The sequence below is a fragment of the Eucyclogobius newberryi genome, unplaced genomic scaffold (genome assembly GCF_026437365.1).
Source record: "Eucyclogobius newberryi isolate DKJ021-1_F unplaced genomic scaffold, fEucNew1.0.hap1 SCAF_20, whole genome shotgun sequence".
In the NCBI taxonomy this organism is placed as follows: Eukaryota; Metazoa; Chordata; class Actinopteri; order Gobiiformes; family Gobiidae; genus Eucyclogobius; species Eucyclogobius newberryi.
The window spans coordinates 12,966,313-12,983,457 of record NW_027315835.1 but is presented as its reverse complement, the minus strand read 5'-3'; the positions used below and the strand labels follow the sequence as shown (position 1 = coordinate 12,983,457).

Below are 17,145 nucleotides of genomic sequence, written 5' to 3'. Positions count from 1 at the left end.
ACAGTTAAAAAATTTAAACTGAATTCTTTCTAGGGGCCAGATTAAAACATGTCGAGGGCCACATCTTGCCCCTGGGGCCACAAATGCCCAGGTCTGGCCTAAGGGCAAAAAATGTTTTTTTTTTATTGTTATTTTTGTATATTTCTTGGTATGTTTGGCGGGCCGGATCATAAACCGGCCGTATGTGGCCCGCGGGCCGTTGTTTGCCCGGGTCTGCGTTTGGAGCCTGCTTCGCAAGACAATCAGCCATCTTATTCCCAACAACCTTCTTATGAGCTGGGATCCACATAAATACAACATTTGCTGACAAGCAAGTCGAAACAAGATTTAATATTCTCTATAGAGTAGATCTGGTCGGCTCTGCGATGAAAAAGCGTGAATAGTAGTTTACGCTGCTAATGAGTCAGAACATATTAGGGCTTCTTCTATTCTCTTCTACCCACTGCAAAGCCTTCAACATTTCTACTGTATAAACTGCAAGGTGATCAGACGCTCTCTGCTTTTCCTTTCTTTTTTCTTTTTTTTATTTAACTCCGGTATAACAAAAGTAACACTTAGTGTTTCCCCTGATTCCGGTTCTGGACTCATCTGTATAAACGACTAAAAAACTAAAACTTTTCTCTACTAAATATATTTGAAGACATTTTACATTATAGGTTCTGATATAAATTGTATAGCCACAAACTTACATCCGCGCAGTCTCTGGTCAGATCCACAGACGCAAAGACCTGTCCCACACTCGCTCCTGGATCCTGCAAGTAGAGCTCGTACTTTCAAAGATTATCCATGTGCGACAGCAAATCTGGCTCAATCTTCTACAGCTACAAATCCATATTTATCGTATTATCAATTATTCTATCCAACCATATTAGTTAATTCTATTTGTGGAAAAATAAGACCTTAATGCGCTAATACAGTGAAATCACAGCCAAATTACATGTCTGTCAAGTAGGTGTAATAATAATTAGAGAGCGTTTACATCAAAGAGAAAAGTTGTTCAATGGGACTTGGCACAAAGTTCTCCTCAAGACCACAGGGAGGCACTATTATTCTTAATTAGACCAAACAAGTCTGATACATGGGTCTGATGAGCTCCGGTGTAAGAAAAAACACAGCCACCAAAATACGGCTCTGCTACGTGACTGCGGAACAATCAGATGTTTACAGTGTTTAAAGCTGAGTGAAAGAGGTCAAATGTTTTTGCTTTGGTGTGGACAGAAGTTGGCATTCCGTTACCATAGCAACGGGCACTGTCACGCTGTCCGCCTTGAGCTTCGGTAATGCTGTGCTAATTCATTGTGTTCGCGGTCATTCATCCTGATTATGCACAGAGGTTTGTTTCTCTGGTAAGTAAGCATTTTCATCAACTACTAGACTGATATGTTACAATGCACGTGACAGAACTTTACAAAAGTGTTTCACGTTACATAAAGCTTTACAGGGACATGGTTAGACTTTAAAAAACATGAATTAACTTGGTATCTAATGTTAGCCTAAGATAGTATTAGACTGTTCATAGTGAAATGATGCTTAACAGTGACAATTTTGGTGATTACTTACTTCTACTTAAATTCACAATATGCATTTATTTTGTCAGCAACTTTACATATTGAGGCTTTCAGGTATATCATTTTTTACTCTTTCTTCTGTGCAAATTTTGGCTACTCCACTCACTTCTGTTTGTGACCTTCCCTTTTTGGAGGAATAACAACTGCAAAAAAAAGAATCATCCTAATGTTGTAAACAGTGGATTATCACATCATTTGTTCAATACATTTTTCAATATCTTGGTCCATTTACCAGCTTGCCTTCTATTTAAAGCCCATCACATCTATTGCATCCAAATTGTTATTTCACAATAGAGCAGTTATCCAGAGTGTTTGCAGTGATACCTAATGCTTCAAAACTGTTGAATCATAATGGTGGTGGACACAAACACTGCTTAATCTGAAACATAAGATAGCGACTTATGACTAATTAATGTTGATTGCTGTAATTGGCACAGATCACACCACATCAGACTTGGTTACTTCAGGCTATCCTTACACATTATCATTCAGTGTTTATCTGATTTTATTTGAGCTCTGCAGATTATCTTCAACACTCTTTACACTTTAATTGCACTAATGCCTTTGTTACAGCGGCACAATTCAATTAACAGCAGCCCTCTGTAGCTTGGCAGGAGATCCATGTCCGGCCTGTGTTTTCAGCACAGATTTAAATTTAACAGGTCCAGGTGCTGAGATGTGGCTCTCCAATTTCAGTTTACAAATATGGGGGATTATTGCTCTCCTCTAACTCCCTGCTGAGTTCTTCTGCTCATTATCTCAGCTTCATGTCACGACAGATCAGGTGTTTGTCTCCACAGTTTTTAATTGGACACCAGATCCGTTACGGGACAAGTTTCTTCAGTGTAAGACAATCTCAACTAAGGCATCCCTGTGAGATATAAATTTACTCTTGTTTTTGCAGGATCCAGCAGCTTGCGATGTCTGAAACTGAAATGTGATTTTCTGGTTCAACTACGGAAGACAGTAGCAGCATCTTTAAGGGATTTTAAAGTGCCAAGATGCAAGACTGAGGCCTCTGTGGGGACTTCAGACGATCCTAATGTAGGCCGAACAGAGCAGGTGAGTGTGACCCCTTTAACACAGTAACTCACTATTCAGGACGCACTGCATAAGAGATGTAAGATGCTACAATCTCCAACACAAACTTATTCTGTAGTTAAAGGTGCGCTGTGTAACTTTTCTGCATGTCTCCATTGAGATGTTATTGCTTTGCCTGGAATCATCCACAGCATGGCATCAGTTGTATCTGCCTTGCATTTTATTCAATTACAGATCTCCACAGATCTGATCTGTAACTTGGTCAGTTGACATCGCCTGCTTGTCTCCATGGAGAAAGACAAGTTAAATGTCATACTCTGGAGCATTCCAAGCAAAGTATTAACATCTCCATAGAGACAAGCAGGTGGTCCCACCACCAGAAAAAATGCTAAGTTGTGACATGTTGATGTTGGTAAAGTTATTTACTGACATTAGAATTTAGTATTTTAAACTTGTACAGTAAACAGACAGGTCATAGATGTCTGGTCAATGATCAATCAAAACCTGTATTTTGAGATACATTTTACTGCTTTAAGACTCAAATTTACCATTTTCAGGTAAGGCATCACATTATAGCGCACCATGTCTAAGCATGTTCACCAGATCAGGAAAAGTCACCTTCAACTTTCTCTTCATCTTTCTATGACTCTTTAAACAAACTGAACAATAACATTTTGAGTATAAGAGTATAAAGGGAAGAACGTAGATTTCAGTGACTCTTATTTCTTTATTAGTAAACTGTACATTGAAAAATGTTGAAAATAGTTTCCAAGCTTGACCTTCATCTTCTCACTCTGAAATAGTGTAACTGAGTCCTCCTTTGTGTGGCCGACATTTTACATTTACTACAACATAATTCTCCCTAATTGTCTCTTTTGTTTGTGACAGACACATTAAACAAAAGGTGTCAGGAGGCTTAACTGCAGTACTGAGGGAGAGTCACTGAGAAATCCTTCTGTGTTTGTAACTGTATCTGCGCTGAGGTCACTGGGGCGTCTCAAACCCATGGTAAAGCTCAAGGTTCGGGGGTCAGGATTATCCAGATCAAATGCGTGTTACCTAGCACCGCCACCTCCCACTGCGAACCTAGGATGTACCTCCTTAGTGCCACCCCCTTCAAGTATTCAATCTCAATCATAATACATTAACTTGACCTCACCTTAACCTACAAGACACTAGATAGGACCCAGAGGTGCTCTGCCGAGACACTGGCGTGACAAGTGCTGTCCATTGTCTTTAGGTCACAGAGTTGGCCAATACAAACAAAAGGTCTATTAAATTATTGAATTCACTCTACAAACAATTTTAATCCTTGCAATTCTTCTTTCTTTGGTATTTTCCTTTGAAACATAGGACAGAACAGAGGTCATATGTACACATTTGGATGTATATACAGAAACTATTATGATAAAAGTTTCAAGACCTCTTTGTACTAAAACCCTAAAGCAGATATGTCCAAATTATGACCTGGGGGCCACGAGCGGCCCCTGACCAATTTTTGTTCAGGCTGCCAAATGAAATGACCCACAAGTAGTACTTTTTACTGCAATTTAAAATCGACTTATCTAATATTATAAGATGAATAGCAATCAAACAACAAGCAAAACACAAATGGATAAACAAACAAACAAATAAAACACATCCAAAATTATTTTTTCCAGTGTATTTATGGTGCTGAAGCAAATTCAAACCACTTCCAAACTTATTTAATCATTTGCTGTATTGTTCACCAGTCCGCGGCCCTCCGCTTTCTACATTTTAATTTGCTGCACTTGATGAAAAAATGTGGACACCCCTGCACTAAATCATTGCAAGTAATTGCAAGTGGTAGCTTGAAAAAAAAAGATTGACAGGCTTAGAAACATATCAAAAGCATAAAGCCTATTAGCATCTCTGCTTTTCATTGCTCTGCCAACGTCCAGTCCCACTTTCTATTGTCCCACATGTCTTGGTATTAGTATCGGTCCTGCCACAATGAGCCTTGAATGCAGGAGTGTGACAGGCGCTGACAGCCGGAGCACTCGCCTGATGAGAGAAATGGAAACAGAAACATGAGTCTGTGTGTGCAGTTACAGCATGTTTGTGGTTCTGTCTGACTGAGTTTCACTGTGAGGAACCGCAGCACGGCCCATGATAAACGCAGCATGAAATAACTGCTGTGCTGTTCACTAATGCAATAAAGATAAGACATTTTCAATTAAACCTACATGGTGCGGAAAGAAAATGAATGTTGGTATGCAATACCTGGAAGGATGTGACTAAGAAGAAAGCGTTTTTTGTGTCTAGGCGAACTATACAAAATGGCCATAAAACACTTAGTGAGTTCATATTTAGGCAATTATTACACCTTAAATAAGATAGGACTCTAGCATAAAAGATTCATGGTCCATTTGTGCCAAAATAAATTAGTGTTAAGCCAGGACAATTATCTTTATGTATAATTCAAAGTAAAATAATTTCAGTATGCAATTAACCTTCTATTCTCCTTGTGATTGCCAACTTTGTCTTAGCCTTCTTTTAGACCAGAGCTATTCAACTTAATTTTCCAGAGGGCCAGATTTTTCCGAGGGCCAAGGCGTCTGGGCCAGAGGTGCACAACAGGCCACAACTGTAACAACATTTGGGTCATACAAATATCCCCAACACTGTCCATAAATTAGTCAATACCATAACTACTGATGTGAGAAGTAACATACAAAATGCTCTACCAACATTGCTTTGCAAAATTGCCCATCCAGTGCTGGAATCAAACCAGGTCTATACTAATGCTAAACCAGAATTAAACCACTTATCAAAATGTGTTACTTTATTCATTTTTGTAATATTTGGAAGATAGGTCCTGGGCCAGATTAAATCACTTGGAGGGCCTGATTTGGCCCCCGGGCCTTGTGTTGACTAGCCCCCTTTTGTTATATCAGGTCAGCAGAGTTGTTTGGATTCTATCTATTCACTATGTTTACTATCACGGCTATCTTACAACATCACTTCCTTACTTCTATTTGGTTCATCATCGTAAACCAATAAAAAGTGTTTTGTTTGGTGAACTGCTTTTCCTGCATGGTCAGAAGATGGGTTTACCTGTGGACAATCTCGACAACAAAGATGAAGAAGCTCTGTGTAAATATGAAGAGCGGGGAGAGGCCTCAGGGAACAACAGCCAAACGGAAACATGCACTGCCAAATCTCCACTGGTCACCAAGAAGAGGAGGAAGAGCAAGAAGAGGTATTTTACTGCTTCATTTACATACTTCTGAGACAAGTACATTTAATTGGTAACACTTTGTAATAACTACACTTTTAAAGCATGAACTAAGACTTAATTCACGATGAAAACATTTGTATTAAGAAAGATAAAGGCTTAGTAACTACATCTTTAATACCCTTACTCCCTAACCAAACAATGTGTTCATGCTTTATTAATGCTAATTAAGGTAGTTATTTTAAAGTGGTTCTATTTAATAAATTTCTTGATGTATTATTTGTTGTAAACGAGGAACATATGTAGTGTTCTGCAGCAAAGCAGATGTCTGTCCTTCTGTTCTTCTTTTTCAGATGACTGTGGATTAACCTCACAAACTGCAAATATGAAAGCGGTATGTCACAGCCATAGATTTTCACTGACATAAAGGTAAGAAGTCTCTTTGTAGCTGTCTCTAAAAGTGTGTTTATGTCCGTGTATTCAGTGCGACGTGCTTCTAGGCGGTATGGCCTTCGGGAGGCAGCAGAGCGTGAGGACTGGACCCTGTTCTGGACCGACTGCTCTGTGTCTCTGGATCGAGTAAAGGATATGAAACGCTATCAGGTGCTTATGACGACTTAATCATGCATCCACTATATCACTCAAATACAATACATTTATTATTGCTGTTGTTAAATGCAGAATCCAATACGACAAATTTTCTCACAGTATTCTACAAAGTTGAAAGGACAACGCACCTGAATTGTGCAATGTGATTTATTGCATGCTTTGTTCGTCGCCTGCGTCTCCACAAAGATTTTATTGCTTTGCCTGGATTGTTCCATTGTCTGGTATTTAAATTATCAGTCTGCATGGAGACCACAGGTGACACTACCAAGCCAAGTTACAGGTCAGATCTGTTGAAAGGCAAGCTTACTGACACAAAGAAAACATATTTTTTTGAGCAGTAAAAAAACTGTAATTAAATTAATGCTAGATTGTAATATTGTGGAACATTCAAGGCACCTCTATGAAGACAAGAAGGTGGCAGACCCCCTTAACCAGAAGAGTTACACAGTGTGCCTTTGAATAACATGTCTTTTTGCAGAAAATCAACCATTTCCCTGGAATGAGTGAAATATGTCGCAAGGACCTTTTAGCAAGAAACTTGAATCGAATGCTTAAACTTTTCCCCAAAGACTACAACATCTTCCCCAGAACATGGTGCCTTCCTGCTGAGTCAGTTTGTACTTTACTCTAATTCTCATACTATTTTTGCTTTATTTATTCATGAATATATTTGCTTTCTACAGTTTCAGTGACTTTCAAGCTTTCACCAGGGCCAAAAAGTACAAAACATACATTTGTAAGCCAGACACCGGGTGCCAAGGCAAAGGCATCTTCATCACCAAAACAAGTAAAGAAATACAGCCTGGAGAACATATGATCTGCCAAGTTTACATTTCTAAAGTAAGTGTCTATAAATAAAAAAAATACTCTATTACAGTTTTAAGTGTGTAATTCTAAATATAGTTTTCTTATTGACAGCCTCTGATAATTGACGGTTATAAATTTGACCTGCGAATTTACGTTCTGGTAACATCATGTGACCCTTTCAGTATATTCATGTTTAAAGAAGGTCTGACTCGTTTCTGTACCACCAAATACAATGAGCCAACTCATAATAATGTGGTAAGTACCTACTGTGTATTTGCATTGAAAATGACTGCGTTTCCCTTTTTAAAGAAAAGACCCTAGAGGCCTAGTCTAGTTTTTCACCCATGGTCTAAAACATGATGAAATGTTGTGAGTAAAAAGTGGTGCTATGCATGGCATTACTATTTCACATGTAAATACAATAATTCACCATTTTATTAGCTTCAAATTAAGGCCAAGGTTAGCTCTGTATCTCAAATGGTTCACCTGCTGTACGAAAATGAATACCGGTAGTGATATAAATTTGTCCATAGAAAGCCTATGAGACCATTCTTTTGGCGAGACCTGTCAGCCAAGACAGTCACACAACATCCAGAGGCTTAAGGAGTTTGCCAACAACCACAGTGACTTCAGGTGGTGATAGATGAGTCAGCCTCTGAGTCCTCAGTCTCTGCTTCCTCTTTGGAAGACGTGACAGTGGGATTGAGGAGATCCTCAAACTATTCCTTCCACTGTCCGACAACATCCTCCGTTGAGGTCAACAAGTCTCCACCCGGTGTTGGTGAAGCATTACTTCCCCCTCCTGAGGTGTCGGACGGTTTGCCAGAATTTTGACAGGCACCTGCGACCTTGTGACCACAGCTCACAGGTCAAGAACATAGTCCACTCGAACTCAATGTCCCAACCTTCGCTGGGATCTGAGAGAAGCTCTCCCGGAGGTGTGAGTTGCTGACAGAGGGCTCCCAACAGACCCTCACAATACGCTTGGGTCTGCCAAGTCTGTCCGGCTTCTCCCTCCGCCAATCGGATCCAACTCACTACCAGGTGGTGATCGGTTGACAGCTCTGCCTCTCTCTTCACCCGAGTGTCCAAGACACGTGGCTGAAGGTCAGATGATATGACAACAATGTCAATCATTGACCTCCAGCCTAGGTCGTCCTGGTGCCACATGCACTGATGGACACCCTTGTGCTTGAACATGGTGTTAATTCTGGACAGTCCATGTCCAATAAGTCTAAGTCCAATAACTGAACACAACTCAGGTTCAGATCGGGGAGGCCGTTCTTCCCATCACCCCTCTCCAGGTGTCACTATCGTTGTCCACATGGACGTTGAAGTCTCCCAGTGGAACAACAGAGTCCACAGTCGGTTTCACTGTCCAGTGCCCCTCCCAGGGACTCCAAGAAAAGCCCGGGCCCTCTGCAATGCTAATTGGCCCGTAGGCCACAGTGAGAGACCTATCCCCAACCCAAAGGCGTACTGGCGCGACCCTCTCATTCACTGAGGTGAACTCCAACATGTGGCGGCTGAGCTGTGGAACTATACGCTAGCCTACACGGGCCTGCCGCCTCTCCCTCAAGCAAAGCCAGAAAAGTGGAGCGTCCAGCCCCTCTTGAGGAGATGGGTTCTAGGGACAAAACTGTGCGTGGAGGTGAGGCCAACTATATCTAATTGGTACCGCTCAACCTCCCTGCTTCCAGTCGTCCATAATTTTCCCTGTCCCCAAGAAGCCCCGGAACACTTCATCTTGCAGCATCTGGACTGCAAGATGAAGTGATGTGTTGCCACTTCATCTTGCAGCATCTGGACTCCCCGGGAACCTATGCCAGGATCCTGTTTGTGGACTTCGGCTCTGCATTCAACACCATCCTCCCTGCTCTGCTCCAGGACAAGCTCTTCCAGCTCAACGTGCTTAACTCCACCTGCAGGTGGATCACTGACTTCCTGACTGATTGGAGGCAGTGCGTGCGGCTGGGGAAGAATGTCTCAGACACTCGGACTATCAGCACAGGAGCTCCACACAGGGCTGTGTACTCCCCTGCTCTTCTCCCTGTACACAAACTGCTGCACCTCCAGCCAGACTTGCAGGACCTGTACGTCTCCAGGGCTCTGAGACGAACAGGTCAAATCACAGCCGACCCTTCTCACCCTGGACACGGACTATTTGAGCCACTTCCCACAGTCCATCTGGACCAGAACCTCCCGCCACAAAAACATTTTCTTTCCCTCTGCCGTTGGACTCATGAACACTTCTTAAACACTGTTGCACTTTTCACTTTCTGCACTACAAATGTAAATTCAACTGTAAATTTGTGTATATAGTAAGCTTATTATATTATATTATTATATTTTATCTTATAGCAGATTTAATTTTTTTTTATTTTTACTTATATATGTTGACTTTATATAGGTTGTTTCATCATTGTTCATTGTTTTATGTGGCGCCGAATCACCAAAGCAAGTTCCTATGTTTGTGAATTCTGTTCATTGACAATAAACCTTTTCTGATTCTGATTCTTATTCTGAATAAATGATTGACGAGGGAGAACCACGATAACATAATACAGGGGTGCCCAATACGTCGATCCCGATCGACCGGTCAATTGCAGAGGCAGTGGCAGTGGGGTCGATCGTGCCGAAGTGCGCCAGAAAGCGCCGAAGCGCGCCGGAAAGCACCGGAAAGTGTTGAAGTGCGCGCTGTGTGACGCAGAGGAAGGAGAGAGTAAGTTCTGGTTAATTCAACCTTCTAGCATTTAGCGTAGTTGTGGTCAGTATATTTTATTTTCAAAATACTCAGCTGTATTAAATGGTCTAGTTAAATAGCAAATTTTCTCTCCCCTTTATATATTGCGCATTTGTATATAATAAACAATATTAGGCTATTATTTCTATAGCCTGATTATGGTTAAACAAAAATAAAAACCTGTTTGATACTGACAATAAATATAATACTAAATTATACAATAATTTTGATCTATAGGTAGATCTTCGGGCTTTGTCGAATATAAAAGTAGCTTGTGAGCTGAAAATGTGTGGGCACCCCTGGGTTCCCTTCAAAGAAGCTAGACTGCTGAAAGGTCCACTAAAGTCTTTGAAATCTATGGGAAACATAGTTAAGAAATGTTGATGAATATTGATGAATCTGTATAAATATGTAAGTTCACTGGCTAAGATTTCTTGATTAAGCTGTATTTCCATTGGCAGGAAGATGTGTGCATGCATCTTACCAACTACTCAATAAACAAACACAGTGAAAATTTTGTGCGTGACGAGGATACTGGAAGTAAAAGGTAAATTGTACTTTGTAATTATAATAACCATTGACAATGTCCATCATTGGCTGGATTTATTTTAACATATATTTCTATTGCCATGTAGTGTTAAATAGAAATGTCAAATATGCTGGTATTAAATTTCCAATGGATAAAGTGGGACAATATATACTTTACCTATGAATATAAATCTTTCGGTCCAAGATTTGTGAAACCTAATCTAATCTTGCCCATTATTATAGAAAGTTATCTACCTTGAATAAGCATCTTGAGGCCATGAACTGGAACTTGGAGAAAATGTGGAACGACATTGAAGATGTTATAATAAAGGTCCTGATCTCCGCTCATCCAATCTTAAAGCACAACTACCACACCTGTTTCCCCAACCACACCAATGGCAGCGCCTGCTTTGAAATCCTGGGTTTTGATGTCCTGCTCGATCACCGACTCAAACCATGGCTACTGGAGGTGAGTTTTTATCACAGCAACAAGAAACTGTTTTGATGACAGGCTTTAGATAAGCAGAACTTTATTTCTGCTTGCATTTATCTTTTCTTTAATCCTAATATATTACCACATACACTGTGTACATGTATGCTTGTGTATGAAAGAGAGTGTGTTTGTGAGTGTGAATGTGGGATAACGGATGCAAATTGGCGTGTTGTGTTTACAGCATGTATATCATGTATATTCATTAACATGCACTGTCCCGTCCAAATAAACGAACAACAACAACAATAATAATAATAATAATAATAATAATAATAATAATAATAATAATAATAATAATTCAAACTTAATAGATAATAAAGGATTCAAAGTTAAAGATGAATTCACTAAAAAGGGTTTGTGCAGTTTTTGCATCCTCTGGTGGTGACATTGTAGATTGCAACACCCACTTTCTCCCTTTCCCCTTAATAAAGTGTGTCATCTGTTATAGACATTCATTCTTTGTTAATGGGACAGATGAGATGTTGTCTTTTAGTTACAATTGACTCTTAGTTAATCCATCCAAAAAGATTTATTCCACACTGGGCAGATGTAGTTTTAGTACATGTTCAGCTCTTTTCTAAGCATAAAATGTAATTCAGTGGCTCTCTACGTTTCATCATCAACCATGTGTTTCTGTGCAGGTAAATCACTCCCCCAGTTTCACCACTGACTCTCAGCTGGATCGTGAAGTGAAGGATGCCTTGCTCTATGACACCCTGGTCCTCATCAACCTGGGCGCATGTGACCGCCGTAAGATCACAAAGGAGGAAAGACGGCGAGTGAAGGACAGGCTACAACAGAATCGCTCCAGAGAGGCCAGGTATCTGCATAAACGAGGACTTTTTCATACAAGGTCGTGTGCTCAATGACGTGCTAATTGTCTCTAGATTGGTGATGCCTGTCCCTACTTCCAGGTCAGAGGAGCTGCGTCAGTGCCAAGCCGCCTCGGTGGAGCAGATGGAGAGGTACGAGGCCAAACACCTGGGAGGCTTCAAGAGGATCTACCCCCGAGAGGGAGGGGAGAAATATGACAAGTACTTCAGACACAGCAGCTCGCTCTTTCAGGAAACCGCCGCGTCCAAGGCCAGAGAGGAGTGTGCCAGGTACAAGCCGTGTAATACTGTACCCACAGTACGGACATGTAAGGCTCAGAACACTGTGGTGCAAGTGAGGAAAAGACGTGCAGTTTTTTAACACTGAAGTAAATATATGCTTTGAAATGTCCCTGGGATCCACATTAAAGGCCTTAATAATAAGGCTGCCATAACCATTTTAATTAAAGGTGCACTGATTTGTGTTTTTTGAGGTGACATTGATTGCAATCCACTTTGAGAAACTTAAGAAAATCCCTTTATGTGGCACCAAATCTCTCAGATGTGTTGATGACAGTTGATTTGACACAAAGTACACTATTAAAGGTGCACTTTGTCACTTTTCTGGTGGAGGGTCCACCACATGCTCAATAATATTACTTTGATTGAAATGATCCCCACAATGGCATTAAACCTATCTATCTCAAGAGAGATAAGCAGGTGGCTGAGAAGTTACATTGTGCACTTTTAATATGAATTGAATTTAAATTCCAATGAATAAAATGTCTATTGTACAATATACGATAATCCTGGATCACTGGACTTAATAATTACAGTCCTGTGGCGCTGATGTCTGTAGTCATGAAGTCATTTGAACACCTGGTCTTGCCCCACCTCAAGTCCTTCACCTCCCCCTTTCTTGAACCCCTGCAGTCCACCTACAGAGCCAACAGATCTGTGGACGACGCCATCAACCTGACACTCCACTTCCCCCAGCAGCATCTGGACTCCCCAGGAACCTATGCCAGGATCCTGTTTGTGGATTTCAGCTCTGCATTCAACACCATCTTCCCCGCTCTGCTCCAGGACAAGCTCTTCCAGCTCAACGTGCTTGACTCCACCTGCAGGTGGCTCACTGACTTCCTAGGGCAAGGGAAGAATGTCTCAGACACTATCAGCACAGGAACTCCACAGGGCTGTGTACTTTCTCCCCTGCTCTTCTCCACAACTCAGTAAAACTGATCAGATTTGCGTACGACACCACCTTCATCGGGCTCATCACAGACTGGGATGAGTCTGTCTACAGGAAGGAGGTGGACCGGCTGGTGTCTTGGTGCAGCAGTAACAACCTGGAGTTCAACGCCCAGAAGACAGTGGAGATGATTGTGGACTTCAGGAAAGTCACAGCCCCCCCCCACAGCCAGGGACAAACAGAGACTACAGCACATTGTGCGCTCTGCTGAGATGGTCATCGGCTGCAGACTTCAATCTCTGCAGGACCTGTACGTCTCCAGGGCTCTGGGACAAACAGGTCAGATCACAGCCGACGCTTCTCACCCTGGACATGGACAATGTGAGCCACTCCCCACAGGCTGGAGGCTACGGTCCATCCAGACCAGAACCTCCCACCACAAGAACAGATCTCATGAACACATCTTAAACACTTTCAGTTCAACCATAATTTAATCACCCATTGCACTGTTCACTTTCTACACTACATGTAAACTGTAAATTTGTGTACGTAGTAAGCTTATTTTGATTATTATATTTGATCTTATAGCAGATTTGAATTGTTTTTCTTTTTGATTTTATATAGGTTGTTTTATCATTGTTCGTTGTTTTATGTTGCACTGCATCACCAAAGCAAGTTCCTATGTTTGTGAATTCTGTTCATTGACAATGGAAATAAATCTTTTCTGATTCTGACTATAATTCCGTCAGTAGCAGTGTTTTAATCGCTGTCTATATTTACTGTTGATTTCAAAATGAGGAAAAATATATTATGCACATTGCTCAAAACTAAATTAATGTTTGTGATTTGTGACTTGGAAATCATTTTTTACACTCTGTTGTCATAGGCAGCAGTTGCAGGAGCTGCGTCTGAAGCAGGAACAGAAGGAGAGGGATCTGAAAGTGGGTCGGAGGAAGGACTTACAGGGAGAGACAGCAGGAGAGAGAGTCAAACCGAGCAGGAGTCAAAGCAACGTTCAAAACTCTGCTGCGAAGCTCCAGCCTGTGAGTAGTGTCGTCTCATCTTTGTCCACTAGAGGGAACCAACTGCCTCTCACCACATGATTTATGGTTCATAGTCTGACTGACCTCTCCAGTGGAAATGCGTGCTTGTCCAATGCAAATTAGCTGCAATAGTCTTCATGCAGATAACTATTATTGCATGCCTCTCATTTTAAATTTAGATGTGGTTTATTAGCAAGTAAGAAATATAAAACAATGTTATCAAGGCTAGCTGACAGAAATTACTTTATTGTAAACGAATAGCCAGGAATACTTATGCAAACAGGACATTAATCCGATTAAATTTAGCATCTTTGTTGTAGTTATTGTTTTGTGTTCATGTAATTACTTGTTTGTCAACCAAACAAGTTATTAATAAAATGAATGAATTTATACCAGAACATTTACCAGACAATAGCTACACTTAATGCATACAAAATATGATGTTTTATTATTTTAATTATTATGAAATATTGTCCTGTAGTCGAAAAGCTGGACAATAAATTGGTAAAATGCTTAATGCCTCTTATATGACTTTAAATACATAAAAATAAACCACTTAATGTGATATTAAATGGCATGGGTTAAAAAATATAGACAAATAAAAAGATCTCAGATAGGGGACTGTGTTCTCATACCAGAGTGAACAAAAACCTGGAAACACTGAACTCAAAAACCTGTCAGTTGTGTTGTTCTTGTCTTTGCTGGTGAGGCTTTCCTATTGTGTTCTGTTCATGTGTTTGTCCCCAGCTCGCAGAGAACCCAGATCCCTGTGTTTTGGTGAGCCTGGTGCATGTGGAGGGCGAGAGGGGAGACAAGAACGAGGACAGGGAGGCGGAGGAAGAGCTGGAGCGGGTCCGTGGACTCCTGGAGAGAAAGAGGCTGGTGCAGGAGCTCGGTGTGGTTGACCAAATCCACCACATGCTCCAGCAGCAGCAGACAGAGGGCACCACAACAGAGAACAGGCCCGCCCCAACAAAGGCCCTGCACCGAACACAGCACCTGAAGGTCAGGTTTTTTTCCAAGTGAAATAAAACTTAAAACGTCAGAATATAATTTCACATTTACATTAATTAACATTTTATATTATCTTTGATCACATCATCAATTGTGCTGCAATTGTTGTGCAATGCTTTTTTAAATCAAATACACTGTAACAGAATCTTGTGACCACTGACTTTTATTTATATATATATATATATATATATTTTTTTTATGTAACCCTCTGTGGCTGAATACAGCTTTATTGTAAAGATTAAACAGTTTAGAGCACTATTTTAAAACATAAATATAAATGTGCTTATCTCCTTTTTCAGCTGGATTCTTTGTCACATGTTTCCCAGAATAGGCAGCTGCCAAGTTCAATCAGCTCACACCAGGTATAAACCAACATTTATAATTATATTATCTGAAACTAGAGCCAAAAGATGACAAAATTCCTTCAAATGAATCATATGTACACTTGTAACCACATGAAATTAGTATTAGTCAAAATGGTTTAATATTTTTCAGCTAAATTAATTCAAAGTAAAAGCTTAAGCTTATTCATTACGATGCAGTTTCATATCTTAAACCTCAAATAAAGTACTTAGAATTGAAAATATAAAAGATAAAAATGACTGTGTGTCCCTCCCAATGTAAACTAAAATTACTTAAAATTACAGAGATTCAGGTATCATTACTGCAAGGATTTTCGTCTCGTTTTCGTTTCTCCAAATTGGCGGCCATGAGTAGTAGTTTAGAAACCTGATGAAATGTGATGATGAGAGAATTAAAACTCCATAATGTTTCATTTTTTATGCAGTTCATTCACTCCCACATGACCCAGCCGAGGTTACTGCGATCCACTTTTGAACAGAGGACCCTGAACGTATCGTGTTTTGAGCCTGAGAACAGACCAGACGACTCTGGTACGACCAGTCTCCAGAAGATCCTCTGCCCCGGTGAGTTCACTGGCACTGATGTGTGGGACATCATGATGATCAGGGGAATGACTTGGGAACAAGATTTATGGTTGCGTATATTTCTTTAATACATATCTGAATACAATATTAATATTATTTATGTTTGCATATTTATTGTGAGCTTTGGAAGCCCTAAAGTGAAACATAAAAAATGTTGCACATTTCTCATTCATCATTATTTAAAATATATATATAAGAAATTTCCATTAAAATAATAATAAAATAATAAATTGCAAATGACATTGAAAAATGTTAAATATTGAGATGAGCACATTTTTTAATTCCCTTTAAAAATAAATCAACAATTATTTAAATAATTAAAAAATATAGTTAAAAATAAAGACAATCTGAACATTTTATAATATGGAAATGCACCCATAATATATAGTTATACATGTACCATAAATGATTTTTGGTGGGAACAAATAATGATTTATATTATATAATAATTTTTAGTATAATTCATATATGCTGGTATAATTTTCAACTCAGTAATAACTTTTGACCAAAGTATTTAGGTAAATATCATTATCTGCTTTACATTTTAACACAAAAATCCAATTGTGTACCTCCTGTATTTTGCTCATCCAAACACCTGTGCCCTGTGTTTCTGTCTGTGTTGCAGTGGGTAGCTCCTCTCTTGGTCGTCAAGACAGCAAGAGCAGCACGTACAGCCGCGACCGGGCCAGTATCCCGCTCATAAACCAGATCCCCAAAGCCCGAACGCGATGCCCCTACATGACCCAAGAAGCTGACACCCTGCAGAGCCTGTTAGTCATCTCCACTCGGGCCCCCCTGGTCCGGAGGCCTGGCTTCTCTCAAACTGTTCGGCACCCCTCCCAAAGAGCAGCAGTGCACGGAAAAGGCCTAAAACCACAGACACAGACAGACACATGAGAGGAGAAACAGACATGTTTAGGTATTAAGGAAGTGGAAGAGCAGACCAAAGCTGTAAATGCACAAACATAGGAATGACAACTATCTGGACTTATGTTTCTCCTCAGTGAAAGTCAACAACACAAACAATATCAAGGAGATTTTGCACGTTGCTACTGCAGTGTGATGGCAGACATGTTGTTTACAGTCTCTAAAGGGTAACATTTTATTAAAATTAATTCTTATGTGCCAAAAGTAAGTGAACCGGCCTTT

The 17,145-nt window shown here is 40.3% G+C and overlaps 3 protein-coding genes across 3 annotated transcripts in view; 2 read left to right on the top strand and 1 right to left on the bottom strand.

Annotated features, from left to right (window-relative positions):
• The window catches only part of calcoco2 (calcium binding and coiled-coil domain 2), a 22,094-nt gene extending 21,358 nt beyond the window's left edge, over positions 1 to 736 (bottom strand). Inside the window, exon 1 of the mRNA XM_072456039.1 lies at positions 690 to 736. The gene's annotated coding sequence lies outside the window, so the exon portion shown is untranslated. The remainder of the gene's footprint in view (positions 1 to 689) is intronic.
• The window catches only part of LOC140369512 (tubulin polyglutamylase ttll6-like), a 20,125-nt gene extending 13,817 nt beyond the window's left edge, over positions 1 to 6,308 (top strand). Inside the window, exons 15-18 of the mRNA XM_072456879.1 lie at positions 1,219 to 1,277; positions 2,473 to 2,630; positions 5,675 to 5,832; positions 6,293 to 6,308. Of these exons, the coding sequence (XP_072312980.1) occupies positions 1,219 to 1,277; positions 2,473 to 2,630; positions 5,675 to 5,832; positions 6,293 to 6,308 (391 nt within the window). The remainder of the gene's footprint in view (positions 1 to 1,218; positions 1,278 to 2,472; positions 2,631 to 5,674; positions 5,833 to 6,292) is intronic.
• Positions 6,159 to 17,145, top strand: ttll6 (tubulin tyrosine ligase-like family, member 6). Its single transcript, XM_072456037.1, has 14 exons — positions 6,159 to 6,202; positions 6,293 to 6,411; positions 6,896 to 7,026; positions 7,101 to 7,257; positions 7,336 to 7,479; positions 10,429 to 10,514; positions 10,739 to 10,964; positions 11,630 to 11,808; positions 11,903 to 12,091; positions 13,879 to 14,035; positions 14,783 to 15,040; positions 15,349 to 15,411; positions 15,837 to 15,975; positions 16,622 to 17,145. Exons 2-14 carry the CDS (start codon positions 6,397 to 6,399, stop codon positions 16,891 to 16,893), a joined length of 2,016 nt encoding a protein of 671 aa, XP_072312138.1. The 5' UTR covers positions 6,159 to 6,202; positions 6,293 to 6,396; the 3' UTR covers positions 16,894 to 17,145.